Source organism: Physeter macrocephalus, chromosome 11, assembly GCF_002837175.3.
Source record: "Physeter macrocephalus isolate SW-GA chromosome 11, ASM283717v5, whole genome shotgun sequence".
Taxonomy (NCBI): Eukaryota; Metazoa; Chordata; class Mammalia; order Artiodactyla; family Physeteridae; genus Physeter; species Physeter macrocephalus.
In genome coordinates this window covers 146,107,820-146,128,556 of record NC_041224.1, presented here as the reverse complement: position 1 = coordinate 146,128,556, position 20,737 = coordinate 146,107,820, and the positions used below count along the sequence as shown (strand labels likewise).

The window sequence follows — 20,737 nt, the reverse complement described above, 5'->3', positions numbered from 1 at the left end:
AGACATCAAGAAACTGAGCTTCATTAAGTTCTGAAACCAGGTGTGTGATCTCAGTTGGAAGACTGTGGATTTTGGCCAGGTTCAAGTCCCGGCCTCGTGGGTTCAAGTCCCAATCGGGTTTTGGCCGGGTTCAAGTCCCGGCCACATGGGTTCAAGTCCCAATCCGAGTTTTGGCTGGGTTTGAGTCCCAATCTGAGGTGCATGGTTGCATGGTTGCATGGTTTCAACTGGGTTATCTCCACCTTTGTCCTTTTTTTTTTTTTTTTTTTTTTTTTTGGGGCCAAGCTGCACGGCATGTGAGATCTTAGTTCCCCTGACCAGGGATGGAATCCATGTCCCCTGTAGCGGAAGCGAGAAGTCTTTAACCACTGGACCACCAGGGAAGTCCCTCCACTTTTGTCCTTGACAAGACTATCTCAGAATTCTGTAGAGGTAGAATTTGCAGAAAACTGATAGCAATGCAAACAATTTCTGTCCATAGAAATACAAGTTGTATCTAGTAAAATGCAAGTACTTGTAAATGCAAGTAATAATGAATATTGCCCAGGTTTGCATCCATTTGCAAATTTACTTCAGCATCCCTATCTGACTGTAAAGGTGGTATGTTGAGTTCCTGTCTGAACTAGTTGTAATATCTTACTGGGTCCATGAGTCAAATAAAATCTTGGACATGTGTTCATTTTATATTTGTGTGAGTCATGATTTTATCTTCTTTTAAAATTTATCCTTGAACAGTTTATATGGCGGGGTGGGGGGGGATTAGGTGGAGGACAAACAGATACTGTCAGTTTTTCTGTATATTTGACATTTTTTGTAATACAAAGTTGGAGGAACCAAGATTCCATCACAACTACATTATCTAGGTATAAAAAAGATTTTTGAAAAGTCAAATACATCTGCACACACACACACACACACACACACCAGTACATTTATATGTATAGTAGCTAAATAAATGTTTAAACCAATTAGAGAGTGTTTCTGTCAATGTGAAAGCAAATACTCTACAGTGTGACACCAGCAGAGACTTTCCTTGACCAAACTTTAGTCAGGCTCCTCTGAATCCTCCTCCCAACTAGGCCTTGACTTTTATACTTCTGTGTCCATCCTCGTATCACCTATTTTTAGCAAGAATCCTGCTAAGTTGGTTTAGCCAGAATCCCCCGTCCCCACTATCTGATCAGGTTCCTCATCCTCCACCATCCCCCAGTGATGTCTGACCACCTTGGCCTGCCTTCACAAGGAATCCTTTTAAGTCAGTTTAGCCAGATTCCCCACCTACCTTGGATGATTCCTCTTACTAATTTACCATCCATCAATCCCCCCACCTTGCTCCTTGGCTATAAATTCCCACCTTTCCTTGCTGTTTTCAGACTTGAGCCCAATCTCTCTCCCCTACTGCAAAACCCCATCATAGCAGTCCTCCTTGAATAAAGTCTTCCTTTAACAGTGTCATGAATAATTTTTTCTTTAACGATACCTCTCCACACCCACCAGCAGAATGACTAAAGTTGAAAAGAGGGAAAACACCAAATGTTGGCAAGGATGTAGAGGAACCAGAGCCCTCACACATTGCTGATGAGAGTGTAACATGTCTGATCACTCTGGAAAAGGCCAGCAGTTTCATTTAAAACTAAACATGGGCTTCCCTGGTGGCGCAGTGGTTGCGCGTCCGCCTGCCGATGCAGGGGAACCGGGTTCGCGCCCCGGTCCGGGAGGATCCCGCATGCCGCGGAGCGGCTGGGCCCATGAGCCATGGCCGCTGAGTCTGCGTGTCCGGAGCCTGTGCTCCGCAACGGGAGAGGCCACAGCAGAGGGAGGCCCGCATACCACACACAAAAAAAAAAAAAAAAAAACTAAACATACACCTAACCTGTGATCCAACAATTCCACCTGTAGGTTTTTACCCATGAAAACACATGATCATAAAAATACATTACGAGAATGTTTATAGCAGCATTATTCATTATATCCAAAATCTGGCAACAGCTCAGTTGTCCCAATAGGAGAATGGATTAAGAACCCAGCAACAGCAACCATTAATTAGATCAAGTAGCTCAGAGGCAGTTTACCTGCAACCAAACTGATCTTGTTAAAAATGTAAACTCTCGGGCTTCCCTGGTGGCGCAGTGGTTGGGGGTCCGCCTGCCGATGCAGGGGACGCGGGTTCGTGCCCCGGTCCGGGAGGATCCCGCGTGCCGCGGGGCGGCTGGGCCCGTGGGCCGTGGCCGCTGGGCTTGCGCGTCCGGAGCCTGTGCTCCGCGGCGGGGGAGGCCGCAGCGGTGGGGGGCCCGCGTACCACAAAAAAAAAAAAAAAAAAAAAAAAAAAAAAAAAAAAAATGTAAACTCTCAGGTCATAGACGTATAGAATCAGAAACTACTGGGATGGGGCCCACCCAGAGGATTCTTTTTAACAAGTCCTCCAGAGGATTCTGATGCATGCTGATGTTTGATAGATCAAAGGTTTTTTTTTTTCGTAGTGGTAACAATCACTGGATTTCAGCTCAGAGGCTGATGCTTGAGTTTGACTACAAATAAGACTTTCTTAACTTATAATTATTGCTGGTTTTTTTTTTAATCTGCTCACCACACTTTTCTTCTTCTTAATTAGCAAAGGATAAACGAAGGTGAGAAGGTAAAACATTCCTCTGAACAAATATCCTAATACTTTGAGTACAAAATTCAGAGGGAGGTCATAGTTGACCTAGTCTCCTTAACCAGCTGGCATTCTTCTCTATCAAGGCTGAGATCCTTTATGGGATCTCTTATGAGAACCATGGGTTCTCAACCCTGGCTGCATATTAGAATTTCCGAAGGAGTTTAAAAAATACTCATGCCTTGGTCCCACCCTCAAAGGTTCTGTTTTAATTGGTCTAGGGTACAACCCAGGGTGGTGGGGAAGACCAAAAGCTCCCCAGGTGATTCTAATGGTCAGCCAGGTTTGAGACCCACCGCCCTCACTGCCAATTCCCTTAAAAAAACCTTGTTTTAACATCAGGTGTTCCAGAAGTAACGAAGGAAACCTAAGTTTAAATCATAAACCAAAATGAACACGAGAAAAAAGTTCCCAATGGCCTACAGATCCACAGGCTATGTTATCAGCAGTAACCTGCCTCATTCAAAGGACAGGTGCTTATCATCACTATGCTATAATATTCAATAATCCTCCTCTAACAGCATTTTTCATTAAAGAATTCCTAAAAGCCCTTGCATATATGAAAACTTGGTTTAAGGCAGAGATGGGAAAATCCAATATCAAAGGAAAAAACATGGACAGTAAGTGTTGCTAGTATAAAAATTACTTCCTACCTCTCATCCTAAAAATAAATAAATAAATTCCAGGTTGATTAAATTTGAACATGAAAAACTTGAGTCAAGTCATTAAAACAGCGTATAGGAGAATATCTTTATATTCTTGGGATAAAGAAAGATGTCTTCAAAAAGCCCAAACTATAAGGAAAAAGACAAAGAAGAACATAAATATAAGCAAGGTTAAAGGCAAACAAGAGCCTAGGGGAAGATATTTGGAACATATGTAAGATACTATTTTTCCCAAATTAAGACCGCTGACCACTAACAATATCAAGTCTTAGAGAGGATGTGGACAAAATAGATCTCCAGTACACCACTAACTAGTGCGTAAATTACTAGAGTCACTATGGAGGGCAACATGGTAGCAGGTAATAACACTGAAAAGGCACAGACCCTCCAACCCAGCAATTCTAACTCTCCAGTAGAGACATACCTAGAAAAACCCTTGCCTGCCCTCCCAAGCCTCTTTATAACATAACTTAGTCCTAACAGTACATCTCTCACTTTTCCAGTCATGAGGCACTTGATCACTTAGGATATGGCGAAAGGGGAACACAAGAGTTCAGAGGTAAGTCTACTAGTTTATCAGAAGTTTACCCCTGCTTCTGATGGGGCACAGGCTAGGTGTTGCTACGTACAGAATGGTTTTACGTTTGCTGAAGTAAGATTATACATATTGAGGAGTCCTAGAATATGCCATCCCAAAATATGCCTCGTTGGCATACGGATTATTTTGAGCTAAAGGCCATTGATAACCAGGAGGTGAAGGAAAAGCTCTAAAAACAGGGCATTAAGTTTCCTTTTGTAAAGATGTCTCCCTCTCCACACCAGGAAGTGGAGGACTCCTGACAACTTTTATCTATGGAGAAGGCACGGACTTAAATCTGAATAACAAACCTTACTAAACAACTCTTGTTTACCATACTTTTCCTGGACTTTGGGGAAACATAAGTGGTCTCCCCAACCCAGAAGCCCCAAACCCTTTTCTTTGTTTTAGCCTAAAATGGCATATAAACTCAAGTTCTAACTACCCCTTTGGGTGACTCATCGATAGGTGTACACAACAATGCACATGTTAATAAATTTCTGTTTATTTTTCTCTTGTTAATCTGTCTTTGGTCAGTCTAATTTACAGGGCCCCAGCTAGAGAACTTAAGCTGGGTAGAGGAAAAGGTTTTTTCCTCCCTTACTATATATTTATATGGATGTATATGCACATGTATCTTTATATAATATATACTAATAAATATATATTTGTGTGTGTGTGTATAGTCTGTGTACATGATATAAACTAGTATGTATATTACGTTGTGGTTTTCAACGATGGAGAGATTGTGTGAGAATCTAGGGGTCAGAGATGAAGTGACTGCACCCACGTCCCCAAGACTTAGGTGCCATAGCAACATAGATGCAGATCTAACCATCTGCCTGCATTCTTGACAGCTCTGTTTAAAAGATAGCTCCTGGAATTCTTCTAGAAATCCAATCGGAAGCACAGAATAATTTCCATTCATAGCTGAGTGGTAAAAAACAACAAATGCATTTGGAATTTTCTCTTTCACAGCTTCTATCTAAAGCAAATCTCATAATGCACCAACTTTCGTATCATAGACCTTCCCTTCTCCCTACATCTCCCCCTCTCTCCCAGAGGAGGACCCTTCCAGAAAGCAGATTTGCTGCCAGAGACTCATGCTAATGCTGAAGATGTGGTAAAAGAATCATTAATAGATTAACTATAAGAAAAGGATTCTTCCTAAAAAAAAAATTATCCCTCAGAAAAAACAAGTCACCTTATACGAAATCCTTACAAAGTAACTCTTGCTTTGGGGAGTTCTTTCAATTCCTTATTGTGAATACAAAGTGCGAGCTGGGGTTGACACATCATCCTGAAACAACCTCAGTCAAGGTCTGGTGTTGGCTGCCTACAGAAGTCAGCTGATGGTATCAATGAAAGGAGACAAATTAAACACAGATTTAATTCCTGGGGATATGAACTCACACTTGCATGTGCAAACTGCCACTGTAAACCCTTTTAGAGATCACTTTAAAAGTTAATAAAGTGTTTAAGTTGCGATGATCAAAGATATGCACCAACTGGACACACTGTAAAAGAATTATAATTGTAACTTGTGATAAAATAGTCAATATCTTGCCCATATTTAAAAGGGATGTATCTCAAAAAACTGAAAGTGTGGTCTGCAAAAACATATTCACTGATCCAAAGTATAGCTCCAGTGATGATAAAAACACAAAGGTCAAAGATGGATGTGAAGAGTTTGAAGACAAATGTTTTATGAATATGAGGAGGAGAAAACAATATTTCTAAATTAGTGTGATTTTACAAAGTATGTGATTTTAAATAGGCATAGGTACCTAAATTTAAAATGCAAATCGTGTAAACAAGCATTTGGTTTGTTTACCTACATACCTAATAGTATGTGTATTCTCGAGTTGACCAAAAAACACTTTAGGGGACTTTTTAATAAGGAAAATGGGGAAATTTTTATACGTGCACTTTCTTATAGTTGGGCAACATGGTATATGCTGAATTTCAATGAGGTAAAATTGATTCACATAGCTAGCCTACTGACCACTTAACAAGCAGAGCTCTGGTCCCATCTGTCAGAAGCATAAAAATCTAGTTAGTGTGACTATATTTAGGGACTTGCTCCACCTCTGTTTAACAATCTTTCAGACACTAGAACTTGAAACAAGTCAACAGCAGGAGTTCGGGATTCATTCCTGGATCCCTAATGTTCCCTCCTTCAGGATCTGCAGTGGTGCAATGCCCATCACTTGCAGCCAGCTCTTTAGCCTGGCTCTCCACCCTGTCCCCCACCTGCCACCAGCACTCATTCATCATCAGGTCAGCCCCACCCATCCAGCTGACCTAATTCCCTACCACAGCCAACCTGGTCTTTCCCTCGTAACGGCTCCTCCCACTGGCATGGCTGCCGCCCCAACTCCGTCCTTAACAGCCTAACCCCAGTCCCACACCCTCCATGAAGTTGTCCTGACCGCCTCACCCCACAACGGATCGGCTTCCACTCCCTGAAATCCTCATGCAATGCAGTCATAATTTAGCACTTCATTACATGCTCTGCTGAGTCATTCTGTGATTGCTTCCAGCATATTCTTTTTTTTTTTTTTTCCCTCTAAGAGAAAAGAATTTTGACTGAGACAAATAATTCTTCTAGATTCCCCTCAGAGTTGACTGGCACTTGACTGTCGTCTAATGACATCATGCCATTTCAAATGGAGAATGTTTCTGCCCCTGTTCAAGGGCAGTCTAAAGGGAAAACAAAAGTAGTACCTTCAGTAACAACTGTTGTTGGCAAACCTATTACCTCTGAGATTGTACCAGTATTACCCTACCGGCCTGAATCACAGAGCATTTGCAATGGGGTGACTGCAGGTGACACAAAAAAGGAAGACAATCGCTAATAATACAACCACATCTTGCTTTCTGGAGCCATAAAAGGTTCTCCGAGCATCAAATTCATCAGCTTGTCAAGAAATAAAACAGCCTGTCACAACAGAGACCTTCAAAAGATACCCAGAATCTCACCAGTGCTCATTACCTCTACTACCACAGCCCTGAGCAAAGCTGCCATCACGTGTCACCTGCAGTACTGCAACAGCCACTAACTGGTTTCCCTGCACCCACACTGGCCTCCTCACAATCTACTCTCAACAGTGACCTAAATGAGCCTGCTGAAATGCTCAAGAGATTGTGTCAAAACCCTCCAATCATACATCAGTCTGACTCCTGGTAGGAAACAGATGGCACATTCAGAGTGGGTGATTTGAGGAGAGTTCATATCATAACACAGGGGCTAGCAACACAAGGGTACTTCATCCCCTTCTAGACCTGAAATGTGAAGAGAAGGGATAGAGAGGGCGACAGAGAGCTCCACGGAGAAGGCACCTAATTGGAGATGTGACCTTAAGTCTAGAGACACTCCAGCCCACACAATCCTGCGGGAAGGGAATATATACGCCAATCTCATCCTTCTCCCTCACTCTCATCCCTATCAATACTCCCCATGGCCAAATGCAAACAGAAGGCAGAAAGCAAGGTTGCCTGTCAGTGCCGGTCCACCTCCTGGGGCACATCTACAGAGCAGGGTAGAAAAGGGTAGAGTGAATCTGGGGAGGTAAATGGAAGCTATTCAACCAAATGGCTTCCCATCTCAATCAGGGTATCTGAAAGTATGAGATCCAACCTTATCTCCTGTTCTGTTTGCTAACCTCTCTACTCAGTGGCTCTCCACTCACCAGGCACACCCCTGCCTCAGGCCCTTTGTACTTGCTGCCTTCTCTGCCCAGAATGCTTTTCCCCCAGATACACACATGGCTTGTCCCCTCACCTACTTCAGCTCTCAGCTAAAACATTACATCAGCAGAGGTTTCCTTTACCACCTTATATAAAAACCTCCCTTGCTCCTATCCCACCCATGCCTGGCACATCTATCTCCCTTATCTTGCTTTATTTTTCTCCAAAGCACTTCTAACATTAGATAGATAGACGGATGGATATTTTTTTCTCCTTTTTAATTGACTGCCTCTCTGGCCTAGAACAAAAGTTTCATAAAGGCATCCACTTGGCCTCTTTTGTTCACTCCCTTATGCCCAGTGTCTAGAACAGTGCCTGGCACAAAGAAGGCACTCACGTATTTGTTGGATGAATGAAAATGAATGAATGGAACAGAAGAACCCATAGCTAAGGACTCTTTCCACTGTTCAGAGGTTTAACTCCTATTATCAAATCATTGTTAAGCAAATAAATAGGCTCCTGATAATCAGATAGGAAGCAGGTGACAAGCATTTTTTTATTGGCAATGGCACAAAATTGAGGGCTGTCAGTAAACCCCTAAGAATAAATGGAATCTTCAGTAAGAACCAAAGGAATAACAGCAGTGTCTTCTGTAAACAACTCCTAGCAAGGTTGTTTTTTCTTATGACTATATCATCATTAACCTACCAACCTAGTCCTTCTCTAAGACTCAGTCTTCTCATCTGTAAAATGTGTAAGGATTGAATGATACAATGTATGGAGAGCATTTATTGGGTATGGAACCCAATAAATGGACACTATAATGATTATCAAAACATTGAGGAAGCTATGAGAATGAGATACTATGTTATATCTTCCTATGATCTGGAACTGTTTATCCTCGACTTTTAAAATGTGTGCTGGAATAATGACATGGAAAAGAAGTATAAGATGCTTTACTATCCACCACACAGTTGGGCCTAGATCTGAAAGACATCCTACAGTACCAGTGCTCCATATCAGAACCTAGTTTCCACACCTGGCCCAGACCTTGGCCAACTCTTTTGCAGGCCAGTACCTAGCTGCATCCATTTATGCATCGCTCATTATATCTAAGCACTTAGAACATAAGTGCTGTTTTTTCCCTCATAGGAACTAAGCAGGGCACGTGACTGAAAAAATAGTGTAAGCAAAAGAGAAAGAGCAGATCAGTAAAGCTCCTGGAGATGCTCCTGTTTTTGACTTACCCCTCTAACCATGGAAGTCTCTGTATTGGTTCGTAAATTAGACCAAATTCTGATTCCCTTTTCTCCACTAACATTTTATCTATCCATAGCCTTATCTGCTGGGTCAATTCAGTTAACTACGCAAAAGGTGACCCCATAGTCTTAGGTCAGATAAAAAGAAAAAGGCTTGACCTGAATCCATTCAACAATCCATCACTTAGGAATACTGCAAAGATCCTGTAGTAGCTTTTTCATTGATGGGAGATTTCTTTGCAACTTTCTGCAGAAGATTTCTGTAGAAGGACACACTGGTGGGCTAACTAACCTGGGAAGCTAGATTCAAAAGGTAAGTTTCCTTTCTACCCTAAAACCCATGAAACTTAAATCTCCAGTTAAAATATTCCCTCTGCTACTATGTGTATACGTGTGTATTCAAGACCTTGTTTTTGTTATTTTAGTCATAAATATACAATATAATAATTATCATTACTAATTTTTGCCGAAATTGAGGCTTCCAACCTCAGGCATGAAAATCAAAGAGGTCCCTCCAAGATTAAGCCTAGGGATTGATCTTACTAAGAGATCTTATTTTAGTAAGCAGCCTGATGCTTACTTGTTAGTGCTAAAAAAAAATCATTCTGATCACTTCTCCTAGTGACAGATGGGTAACCATTTCCACAATAACTAACTTGGGACCAATTCCAACTGAGGAACGAGAAGAAAAACAAAACTGTAATTCACTACTCATTCCGCAAACACGTTTCAAAAGTGATAGGTCCCATCTACTTCGAGGCCTCAGTGAATGGCAAGTAGTACAAAATTCACACTCTTATTACAGCACTTCCCAAACTGTGCTGTTTTCCTCTCTGTCTTCCCCAACCAGGCTGTGCCATGCTCCTGATCAGGGGCTGTTTTATTTCTTTGCATTTCCAGAGTTCGACATTGTGATCAACACACTGCTGGTGCTCAAATGATTGAATGGCTACTAAAATGTCCCCCCATGAGGCAGGCGTCAAACCTGGCACTGTGGGTCATAAATTAAACATCATGGAATGGCATGACCGCAGTCTGGCCACTTCTTTTCCCCTCTATGTCCCAAAACTATGAGCAAGGTGGGGAAAGTGCATTATCCATACGAGAACCTCCCGATGTCTGGCAAAATGGAGTGGGTTGTCCGACCCACCCGGGCTGCTTCAGTCCTCCAGGCACAGAACAAGATTCTCTCCGCTCCCTAAGGCAGAGGGGACCCAGGTACTGTCCTCTCCCTCCAACCTTGACAACGACCCCTCCCCAACCCGGCCCCACAAGCATTTCACTCTCCAGCCCAAGCCTGGGCGCCGGGAGTTTCCCGGGGGGGGGGAGGGCGCGGTGCACCGTGGGAGCTGTAGTTCCCGGGTGGGTTCCGCACCCCGGCGGCCCTGAGGACCAGACTCCCGCTCCCAGAAGCCCCCGCGCGGGCGCCTCGCCCAGTCAAGCCTGCTCACCTGTTCCATGGACGTGACTGTTTCTACCGAGTCGTCCTGCAACCGCTCCCGCGCGTGCTCGGGCCTCAGACTGTACAGCGGCTCTGACCAGACAGGGGAGGAAGATGGAGGGCAACAGTAGGTGAAAGAACTCGGAGAAGCCATGCTCTGGAAAGCAGCAGGCGGTGTATAGGACTCAGCTTCGTCAAGGAACAACGCGCCTTGAAACTCTAGCGGGCTAAGGCGCTACGGCGAGCGGATAGAGTCAAAAGAGTTTGAACGCGAATCGCTCCTGCCGCCTACACAACCTCAGGGAGTGAGTTGCTGGGATGCTGCCGCCCCCCATTGGGCAGAGGAGCTGCTGCAAGAGGCTCAGTTTCTGGCGCGCAAGAAAGGACGTGTACGTCTGAATTTCATTTCCCACACACACACACCTTTTCAACATTCTGCTCATTCTCACTTATGTCAGTAGTTCACAGTTTCGGGTGCTCAAGAACCCAATGAGGGTAACTTTTAAAGGCATTTCTGACAGCTCTCCTGATTGCTTCAGTCATACTATTGTGAACAGAATTATTGCGCACCTTTGGGTACATGACAACCGCCCAGGAGAAGCCAGCAGCTTCTCCACAAAGGAATTGCCATCTCAGCAGTCAGTGATAGAGGGAAGTGGCACTGCAATTCTCTCCTATCAATTTGGGGGTTACAGTGCAGTAGCAGGAACTAAAACTCAATAGAAGGGACAAGTGTAAGTGAAACAACCAAGAAAGTATTCACTCATTTATTCAGCAATTTTTTTTATAGAGCACCTACTACATGTCAGGCACCCGTGCTAGGCCTCAAGAATACAAAAGTGAACAAAACAAACAAGGTCCCTCCCCCCTTGAGAACCTTACAGCCTAATGGAATTGATAGAATTAAGTGAACGAACACAAAAAAATCTGTGAACACTTGTGATGAATTGTATGAAGAAAAATAACAGGGTCTATGAGAAAGTAAAGGAGGAGGGGACTAATTAGATTGGGTGGTCTGGCCAAGCCTCTCTGAGTAAGTGACATGTAAGCCGAGACCTGAAGGATGACAAGGAGCAATCCGTGTGAAAAACATGGGGAAGAGCCTCATGAGGGAAGGACCAGCAAGCTTGACAGAACACGCCATAAATATACTCATGTGTGTTTGTATTCATTCTGATGTTTAATCTGAAGGTGTTCTGAATAAAAGAAATTCCTGCTGAGTGGGGTTAATCATCATATATGCCTCCATTAAATGTTCAAGTAGTGATTTTAGGAAAACCCTGCTACCTTTGGACAAGCAATAGAAGAGGACCTCTTTCAGGGCCCACAACAAAAAGACTGCACCAAAATTATAACACCAAGAGGTTAAACTATTTAGAGTCGGGGTGAGGGTTTTGGGGGTGGGAGAAGATAAGATAATAACAGACTTTCCAGACAGACACAAACCCAACTTCCTGCTCGGAGCATTTTACTCTGTTCCCACTAAATTCCAAGCCACATGTCTAGGACCGAGGGAACCGTGGTGTGATCCTTCACAACCAGCCATTCCCCTGTTCTCAGTCTCCGGTGTCTAAGGATGAGGCTGGGATGGCCTAAGGGCCTCAGGTAGGTAAACACTATCACCCTGTCCATTTTAGAGATAATGTTGCTGAGTTAAGTCCTGGAGGTGCTGAAATATTTCTAAATCTGGGAATAAGTAGGACTGTGTGGGTTAGGGTCACAGATATAGCTGTACAACGTGAAATAGTCTCATTATTATTTCCTCTGCATTGGCATCTTATTGTCTTTCCCTTAGTTCTACTTTGGAAAAAATGATCTGTTAAGGTCTGGGTCATATCTAAGGATTCTGCCTTCTTTGTAAAGCGTTGCTTTGCCAGCTAGAAATTTAAATTGAGCTACTAAAAGAGTAGCTGGAACAGTTTTGTAACAGATTATTACATCTGTCACTGGTACCCCTAAAGCAATTGCCAATTGTCTTCAGGAAATAGAATTCTATTTCTGAAATGCAATCTCCTCCACAGTGGGATCTGAACCATGTTAATGGGGGCGTGGCAAGAGTCTCCTGCAGGATAGTGTCTGTTCATGTGCTGGGCACTGAACTAAGTGCTGAGGAGAGAGTGGTGAACAAGCCACACACATTCTCAGCCCTTACGGGTCTCGTGATTTACCAGAAGAAACAGACATTAAACAATCATTACAGAATTGACTTTTTTATTGCAGTTGAGAGAAATGGCATCAGGGAGAAAGAAGCACAGCACACTGTGAGATTGCATAGCAGGGGAGACTGAAGGTAGTCTGGAAGATCATGAGGAAATGAGTTAACTCACCCAGGTTGAGAGAACATACCAGGCAGAGGAAACCCAATGAAAACAAAATCAAGTGAAACAAGGAATGGAAAATATGAGTTTATACTCTTCGTAGCATCAGGAAGATTTTTCAGCCTTGGATCAGCAGCGGCCCACCAGTCGTCCTTCCTCTGAGTTTAATAAAATGACTCATTCAAGAAGCAGAATGTACATAAATACTGGCGGTATGGCAGAGAATGATATATTTACAAGAGAAAGTCTTAGCAATGATAATTAATTAATAGTCACTCCAGCTTGGACCGCAGATGGTTTGGGTTTATTTTACCCAATGTATGATATTTTTCTAAATTAAACTGTGAACTGTAATTGTTTTTTAAAAAAATAATATAAAATGTGGATAGTGTTATTTTGCACTTCTATCTAGAGCAAGAAAATAAGAAAAAAAAGTAAAGGTCTAAATGAACCACTAGAGGGCACTTCTGACCCTAGCGTAGCTTCTAGAGCAAGCTTTAAAACTGCTCTCACTGCATTACTCACACAAGTCCATATGTCAGCAAGGATTGTTTCCTTTAATATCTTGCAAATCTATGTAATAATACATATTTTGGAGAGTTTGGAAAATGGAAAGAACTCATCCATTATCCTGCTAGGTAATTAATTTTTCTCCCCCACAATTACTTCTCTACCTGCATCTGTGGTCTCCTACTTTGCCTTCCCAGTCCCTGTCCCTCCTGTCTCCTGGGTACAAGTGTTACCCAGCTCTTACCTACGGCCAATCCCTCCCTTCTCATGCCCATTCTCCCTTGACTCTCTTAAGACATCAAATTGTTCCTGTACTTGATCATGCCCATCACCCACAAACAGGCTACTTCTCCATTCATGGGGAAAAGAAAGACATTTTTAACCCTCTTGATTCCACTCCTTCTTCAGCTACCTCCCCATTTCCCATTCCCTCTCCACCAGTCGCTCCAATTCCTCTCCTCCCACTCTCTTTTTTTTTCTTTTTTTTTTTTTTTGTGGTACGCGGGCCTCTCACTGTTGTGGCCTCTCCCGTTGTGGAGCACAGGCTCCGGACGCGCAGGCTCAGCGGCCATGGCTCACAGGCCCAGCCGCTCTGCGGCATGTGGCATCTCCCCGGACCGGGGCACGAACCTGTGTCCCCTGCATCGGCAGGCGGACTCTCAACCACTGCGCCACCAGGGAAGCCCCTCCCACTCTCTTGAACCCATTCCCAACTGGCTTCCCCATTGGCTCATGTCAAGTCCCCATTAAACTTCTAATTGCTAAATCCAAGGGCCAGTCTCGGCCTTTGTCTCATCTTCCTACCTGACCTCCTAGCAGCATGTGACAGGGTTGATCATTCCCTTCCCCTTGAAATACCTTCTCCTTGTAGTGTCTAGCACCGGCCTTTGCTATTTCCTCATCTCCCTCACGCTGTAACTTTGGAGTCCCTCAGGGTTTTCTGTCTACAATCACTCACCTGTAGCTCAGACAGTCGCAGTATTTCAAATACTGCCAGTAGATTGAAAACCCCCTCATTTATATCTCCAAACTGGATCTCTCTTCTGAACTCGAGTTCATCTCTCATATCCTATTTGCATTTCCACTTAGATATCTAATACAGTCCCCTACATACGAACGAGTTCCGTTCTGAGTGCGTGTTCCTAAGTCCAACAAAGTTAGCCTAGGTACCCAACTAACACAATCGGCTATATAGTACTATACTGTAAAAGGTTTATAATACTTTTAACACAAATAATACATAAAAAACAAACACAAAAAATAAAACACTTTTAATCTTACAGTACAGTACCTTGAAAAGTACAGTACAACAGCTGGCATCCAGGGGCTGGCATCCAGCAAACAGGCAAGAAGAGTTACTGACTGGAGGAGGGCGAGGAGGTGGGAGATGGTGGAGCCGAAGGATCGTCAGCAATAGGAGATGAGGGCAAGCTGCATGTGGCAATGTACACCAGACGCGTGAACTAATACGTGATTAGACATGTGAATGAACGTTCGCATCTTTGAAAGTTCACAACTTGAAGGTTCGTATGTACTTACTGTAGGCGTCTTAGTGTGGTAAGTGTGTCCACAATGGAGCTGCTGGTATCTCTTCCAAACCCGTGCCCTCAGTCTTCCCCCCTCAGTTAACTGCATCCTCCCACTTTCCTCCAAATACCTTGGAGCCATCCTTGATGGCTCTCTTCCTCTCTCTCATAAATCTTGGTGAAAATACATCCAGAATTTAACCCCTGCTTACCAATTCCACTGCTGAGGTCCTGGTCCAAGCCACCACCATCTGTCACTTGGGTTCTTACACTCATCTGTTAACTATGCTCTCTGTTTCCACTCTTGTCCTCCTATAGCCTAATACACACTCAAAAGCCAGACTGAACTTCTTCAATGTAAGCAAATGAACCCCTCACTTGAAGCCCTCTTATCATCTCAGAGTCAACCTCAAGGTCCTTACCCTGGCCTGGAAGGCCCCATGACCTGGACTTTTCTCCTTTCACTTGCCAGCTTGTTCACTCTGTCCACCACACTGGCCTCCGGCTGTCCTGTGTCCACCCTAGGCATGTGCCAGCCTCAGAGCGGTCATGCTTGCTGTCCCCTCCCCAGCAATGCTCTGCCCGCCCCCCATGTAGACAGGGCCTGCCCTCTCACTTCTTGAAGTCTTTACTCAGATTTTAATACTCTGTCCCACTCCCCTGCTTTCTTTTTCTCCACAGCACTTACCACCAGCTGACAGACTTTATACCTTATGTATTTATTTTGTTTACTGTCTGTCTTCCTCCTACTAGACTGTAAGCTCTCAGGGAAGGCTGTATTTTGTATTGTTCATCACTTATTCTCTGGCACATGATAGGCACTGAATAAGTTAGATGACTCAAATGATTTCCAGTCACTGTAATAAACATTTGAGTGCTTGTTTGTGTAACATACTGTAGAAGATGATGACAATGAACATAATACTAGCCTTACCCTTCAGGAGCTTACTAGCTAATAAATACAGAAACTGTATAAATATAAATAAAGTAAACATACAAAATATAAATATAAAATAATAAATAGAGATAGACATAAGATAAGACATAATACACACACAAAATGTAGTGGGAGAAAATAGGAAAGGAATAATTCATTCTAATCTATTAATGAAGATGGATTTTTTTCTTTTTGGCAGCACTGTGCGGCTTGTGGGATCTTAATTCCCTGACCAGGGATCGAACCCGGGCCCCCTGCAGTGGAAGCCCGGAGTCCTAACCACTGGACCACCAGGGAATTCCCAAAGATGGTCTTTTAATATATAACACTTGTGTTTAGTAATAGTTTCAATAGAGTAAATATTCTCTGGTAAAGATTTTTAAATAATTACATTAGAATGTGGAAATTGTGAAATTCTATTTTCATTCTTATTTCCTGTAGCACACACAATGTATACAAATACTGAATCATTTTGTTGTGCACCTGAAACCAATATAATGTTATATGTCAATTATACTTCAGTAAAAAAAGGAAGGAAGGAAGGGAGGGCGGGAGAAGGGGATCATCCTGTTCACAGCATCCTACCTCTTGCTTACTTCAATTAATGATTATTACAGTCACCATTCCATGTCAGCCCACCTCCCTCCTCCTTGTTCTCTCTAAGCTCTGTCTGATCTCTGTTCCATCCTAGATTTTCCATCTGTATCAGCAACGTCAACCCAGCAGATGCCTGCACCTACTACTCTGAAATTTCGGAAGGGGAGCCCTGAGGGAAAAAAAAGTTTCAAATCACTGCAAAAAGAACAGCTTTCTGAACAATGATTTTATGGCACAGAGAACAACTATGAGCTTCTCAGAAAGCAATGTATCATCAATTACACATACCTGCATTATTTTATTGTGTCAAATATTGATATAAAATTAATCACATTATATATTACTAATCATTACATAGACTCTACTACTGAAAACCTGTACAAAAGTATTGACTTTTAGTCCTGCTTGGGATTTACTGTGGTGAAAACTATTTTACCAGCACATACAAAATTGAAGCCAATTAAAAAGCATTGTTCACATTGAGAAATCATTTTTTTTCTTTTTAAAATTTATTTATTTGTTTTTATTTTTGGCTGTGTTGGGTCTTCATTGCTGTGCGTGGGCTTTCTCTAGTTGTGGCTAGCGGGGGCTACTCTTTGCTGCGGTGCGTGGGCTTCTCATTGCGGTGGCTTCTCTTGCTGCGGAGCACGGGCTCTAGGCACATGGCCTTCAGTAGTTGTGTCACGCGGGCTCTAGGTGTGCAGGCTCAGTAGCTGTGGCGCACGGGCTAAGTAGTTGTGGCTCACGGGCTCTAGAGCACAGGCTCCGTAGTTGTGGCACATGGGCTTAGTTGCTCCACGGCACGTGGGATCTTCCCAGGCCAGGGATCAAACCCATGTCCCCTGCTTTGGCAGGCGGATTCTTAACCACCGCGCCACCAGGGAAGCCCGGGAGAAATGAATTTTAAAACTGTTGAGAGGCAATGCTAGACGTGTACACTCCAGAGCCAACCGGTGACTCTCAACCTAGTCTGTGCCTTTAAAAATACAGATTCTCCTGGGTGTCAGTGCAGGCCTACCCAATCAGAATCTCTGGGGCTGGATCCCAGGCACGTGTATTTTTTAAAGCTGTGATGCTGATACACAGTCAGGGTTGGAAGCCACCCCAGCCTTCTTTTTATGTGGCAGAAATGCTGGCTGTTCACTAGAGGTCTGATCCCTTTCCATAGGGGGCATTGCAGCTGGGAAGTGACAGCCCATCAGTCCCCCTTGCAAGTAGGCAGGGCCTTCTGACTGAGTTCTGGCCAATGTAACGTGGGCAAAAGTGATGTCCACCACATGCAGGCCTGGCCCTCTGCAACCTTCTACTCACCCTCTATTTCCTCTCTTCCCCTCCCTGCCAGCAGGCGGTTGATGCCTAGGGCAGCCCTCCCTAGGCTGTTGAAATTGAGATTTTTAACTTTTTAGGCCCTCCCTAGAAAGTTAAAAGTTTCAATTAACATAGAGCTCTTTGGGCTTTCCTGGTGGCGCAGTGGTTGAGAGTCCGCCTGCCGACGTAGGCGACACGGGTTCGTGCCCCGATCCGCGAAGATCCCACATGCCGCGGAGCTACTGGGCCCGTGAGCCATGGCCGTTGAGCCTGCGCATCCAGAGCCTGTGCTCCGCAACGGGAGAGGCCACAACAGTGAGAGGCCCGCGTACCGCAAAAACAAACAAAAAAAAAAACATAGAAATCTTCATTGTTTTACTCCACTGGACAAGTGGTAAAATAGATTCAAAATGATTTTCTGGACAAATGTTTCAACATCTTCCAAATGTGTATTATAACCACTCCTTCCAAACAGTATTTTTGAAGTTTGCTAACTTATCACTACAGGGTCAACTCTCCCCACCCCTGCTGAGTGTCCCAAAGTTTCATCTTCCCTACTCCAGTGTCACAGAGCCCCTCCTTCCCTGCTGTCTACAAGGCAACCTCAGAGGGGGTATAGGTGTATATGCACTTGGCTCAAAAGCTTTCCCTCTCCCCTCTTTCCTCATCATTTCAGAGTCTCTTCCTTTATTTATCAGAGATAGAAAAGAAAAAGGATGTGAATGGAAGACAATACTGTATTGAGATAATCAGGGCGTGTGTGGGGGGGTTCCATCTGTTTCTTCTAATCCTGAGATAAGGAGGAAATCCTTCTGCTAGGTGAGCACAGTACTCACAGTCACCCAGAGTTGGAAACCCGAGTGTGAGTCTGGAAGAAGCATAGCGTTTTGCTAATGAGGAGTCCCACGGTCCAACTGTGTTGAGTCTTGGCAGTGGGCTGCCTGTTGGTGCATTTCTCCAGTTAATTTAGCTGTTGTTACAGCAGATCCCACAGCGGTGCCCTTGCTGACTGTTTAAACAGGGAGCATGCTCAGTGCGGCTAGGCTATGGGTGGCAGGGAGCAGGGCAGGCACTTGTCTCCCTGGTAAAAGAATCAGTATAACATACTTGAGAGACTGATTCTTGGAGCCTTCTTGTGGGAGAGACATCCAGCAACCATTCCTCGGATGGCTCCCAGCTCTACTAAAGACTGCCCCAGTCCAAGCTGACCTCCACTGGGGAGGATGCCAAAAGGTCCCACTGAGTGAGTAAGGTAAGGGGACGAAATTAAGTATTTCCTTTACAAAGACGCTGGTTAAAGCAAACTTTGTTGTCTCCACTAGTTTATGTAGTTCTTTTGCTAACATTGTCCCCAAATCTCAGCTTCTCCAGGGGCATGTGTGCACACGCGCGCACACACACACACACACACACAGAAAAGGAAAGAGAGAATATCTCTATGATGGCTCTGAAAGTGGCCAAGCCAGGATGAAAAAACTAGAAGCTTGGGGTTCTAGACTATTCCGTTTTTGCTTTTGTTTTGGTTTTCTAAGCAATGAAAGCTACTGAATTTGAAGTCTAGTATGATGAAATGTCTTCCATTTTTTATAAGTCTGAGCACTCACTTCCCTGGATTTGTTCAGGAAACCGCACTCCCTTTCCTGTCTTACCTAGGGAAAGCCATTTCCTTTAAAGCGAAGTTCCTTCTTGGACTAGGAACTTACCTCAGGTTGCATCTTCTTTCCTGTTCCCCTGACAGAAGCAAGCAGAGAGCCACTAATGGTCCCGGTAAGGAGGCCTGTGGAGAGTACAGACCATTACAGTGCTGACCGATGGTAAAGCAGCTGCAGTGCCCAAAGGGGGGCAGGCTGAGCTGAACCTGCACCCTGGCTAGCCGTGTATGTTGCTGTGGATGAAAATCACAGCAGGATGGCGGGAGTCCCTTGAAAACACCCCTGACCATCTGTAGGAAATACTTACCACCCACATATGCATAGAGAAATCACTGTGGGGTGATTTCCATCCCTCAGCACTTAATGAGTACTGGGGTTCAGTAACATGCTCAAGACTGCACAGCTGGTGAGTGGAGGAGCTGGGACTGGAACCCAAGTGGGCCCGACTCCAGAGCCTGCGGCATGCACCTGAAACCCAGTGTAAAGCCATGAAGAGAAACACACCTGGAAATCTTAGTGGAATCCACAGGATTGGTTTCCTTGGCTTTTAATGCCATCAAAGTAACTGTCAGGTTCAGGATTTTTCCCTCTTTATTATAAATTTATACACTTTGCCTGAAATATAGCTCTTCAAGCAAAGTAAATGGACTTACTGCTTTCCTTGACCTACTATTGAAAAATACATTCTCCATCCAATACTCAGCCTGAAAACAAACACACACTTTTTCATCACTTTTTAAAGATTTAATGGGCTAGACTTGCTCTCCCTTAAAACTTATTCTCAGGAATAGGCAATTTTCTAGACTCCAGAGAGCATTTATTTGCCTCTCTCTTGTGCTAACACATTCAGTGATAGTAAATTAGGTCTTGAAAGAGGCCCATTCATTGTTTGGTGCCATTGGTGTGCACCAGCAGAAATACTCAGTGGGCTGAAATAATGTATTGGCATCCTGAGCACCGACCCTAAGCAGCTTAGATCCAAAAGAGAGACTTGCTTGCACAACACTTCCAAAGGATTGTGCATCTGGAAATGTTTTTATGATCAGCTATCTCTTCAGCCTGGTGAAGGAGGTCAGCAGACATTTTCCCTGTTTAAATGGGATGGGGGGGGAGCGCGGTTGGAGGGAGGCCACAGTCACACAAGGTTATGGAGAAGCCAGATGGCAGAGAGGGAGAATTCTAGCAATAACTCCCCAGGGTTCCTGGAGACCGCGACTTCCAGAGTAGATCGGTGCTTGAATCGCGATCCAGAGCAAGGCCTTCCGACCCAGGGGTGAGCCTAGGTGAGGACCGACCACTGCCCCCTCCCCCCGCCCAGTAGGCTTCCGCAGGGGCGGGGTGCTCCGCCGGGTTGGAGCTGACAGGGCCAGCTTCTGTATGCGATTTGGAGAGAAGGGACGAGACCCGAAAGCCGAGTTTGGTAGAGGTGAGCTGCGTGGGAGCTCATCCCAACTCCCTCATTCGGAAGGTCTGCAGGTAAACAAAAACGTTCCCCATCCCCGCACCGCTCTGTCCCGGGTCCCGGCGTAAAGAGGGCGGGAGGGGGGCGGGAGCGGGGCGGGTCCCTGCCCGGGTTGCGCACCCTGGGGGCGGGGAGAGCG

General features: G+C 44.4%; 1 protein-coding gene across 12 annotated transcripts in view; it reads right to left on the bottom strand.

Moving 5' to 3' along the window:
- FNTB (farnesyltransferase, CAAX box, subunit beta) overlaps positions 1 to 11,426 on the bottom strand; it is an 84,732-nt gene extending 73,306 nt beyond the window's left edge. For 3 of the 12 annotated variants that reach the window (XR_003682000.1, XR_003681999.1, XM_028496001.1), the window contains exon 1: positions 10,299 to 11,423. Coding sequence is in view for 8 of the 12 variants with exons in the window: in XM_028496001.1 (XP_028351802.1) it covers positions 10,299 to 10,442 (144 nt within the window). In the remaining 4 variants the exon portion in view is untranslated. Of the gene's footprint in view, positions 1 to 10,298 lie in introns of all 12 variants that reach the window. The other 9 variants (XR_003682001.2, XR_003682003.2, XM_028496005.2 and 6 more) reach the window with 8 other exon arrangements.
- Between the last annotated feature and the right edge of the window lie 9,311 nt (positions 11,427 to 20,737).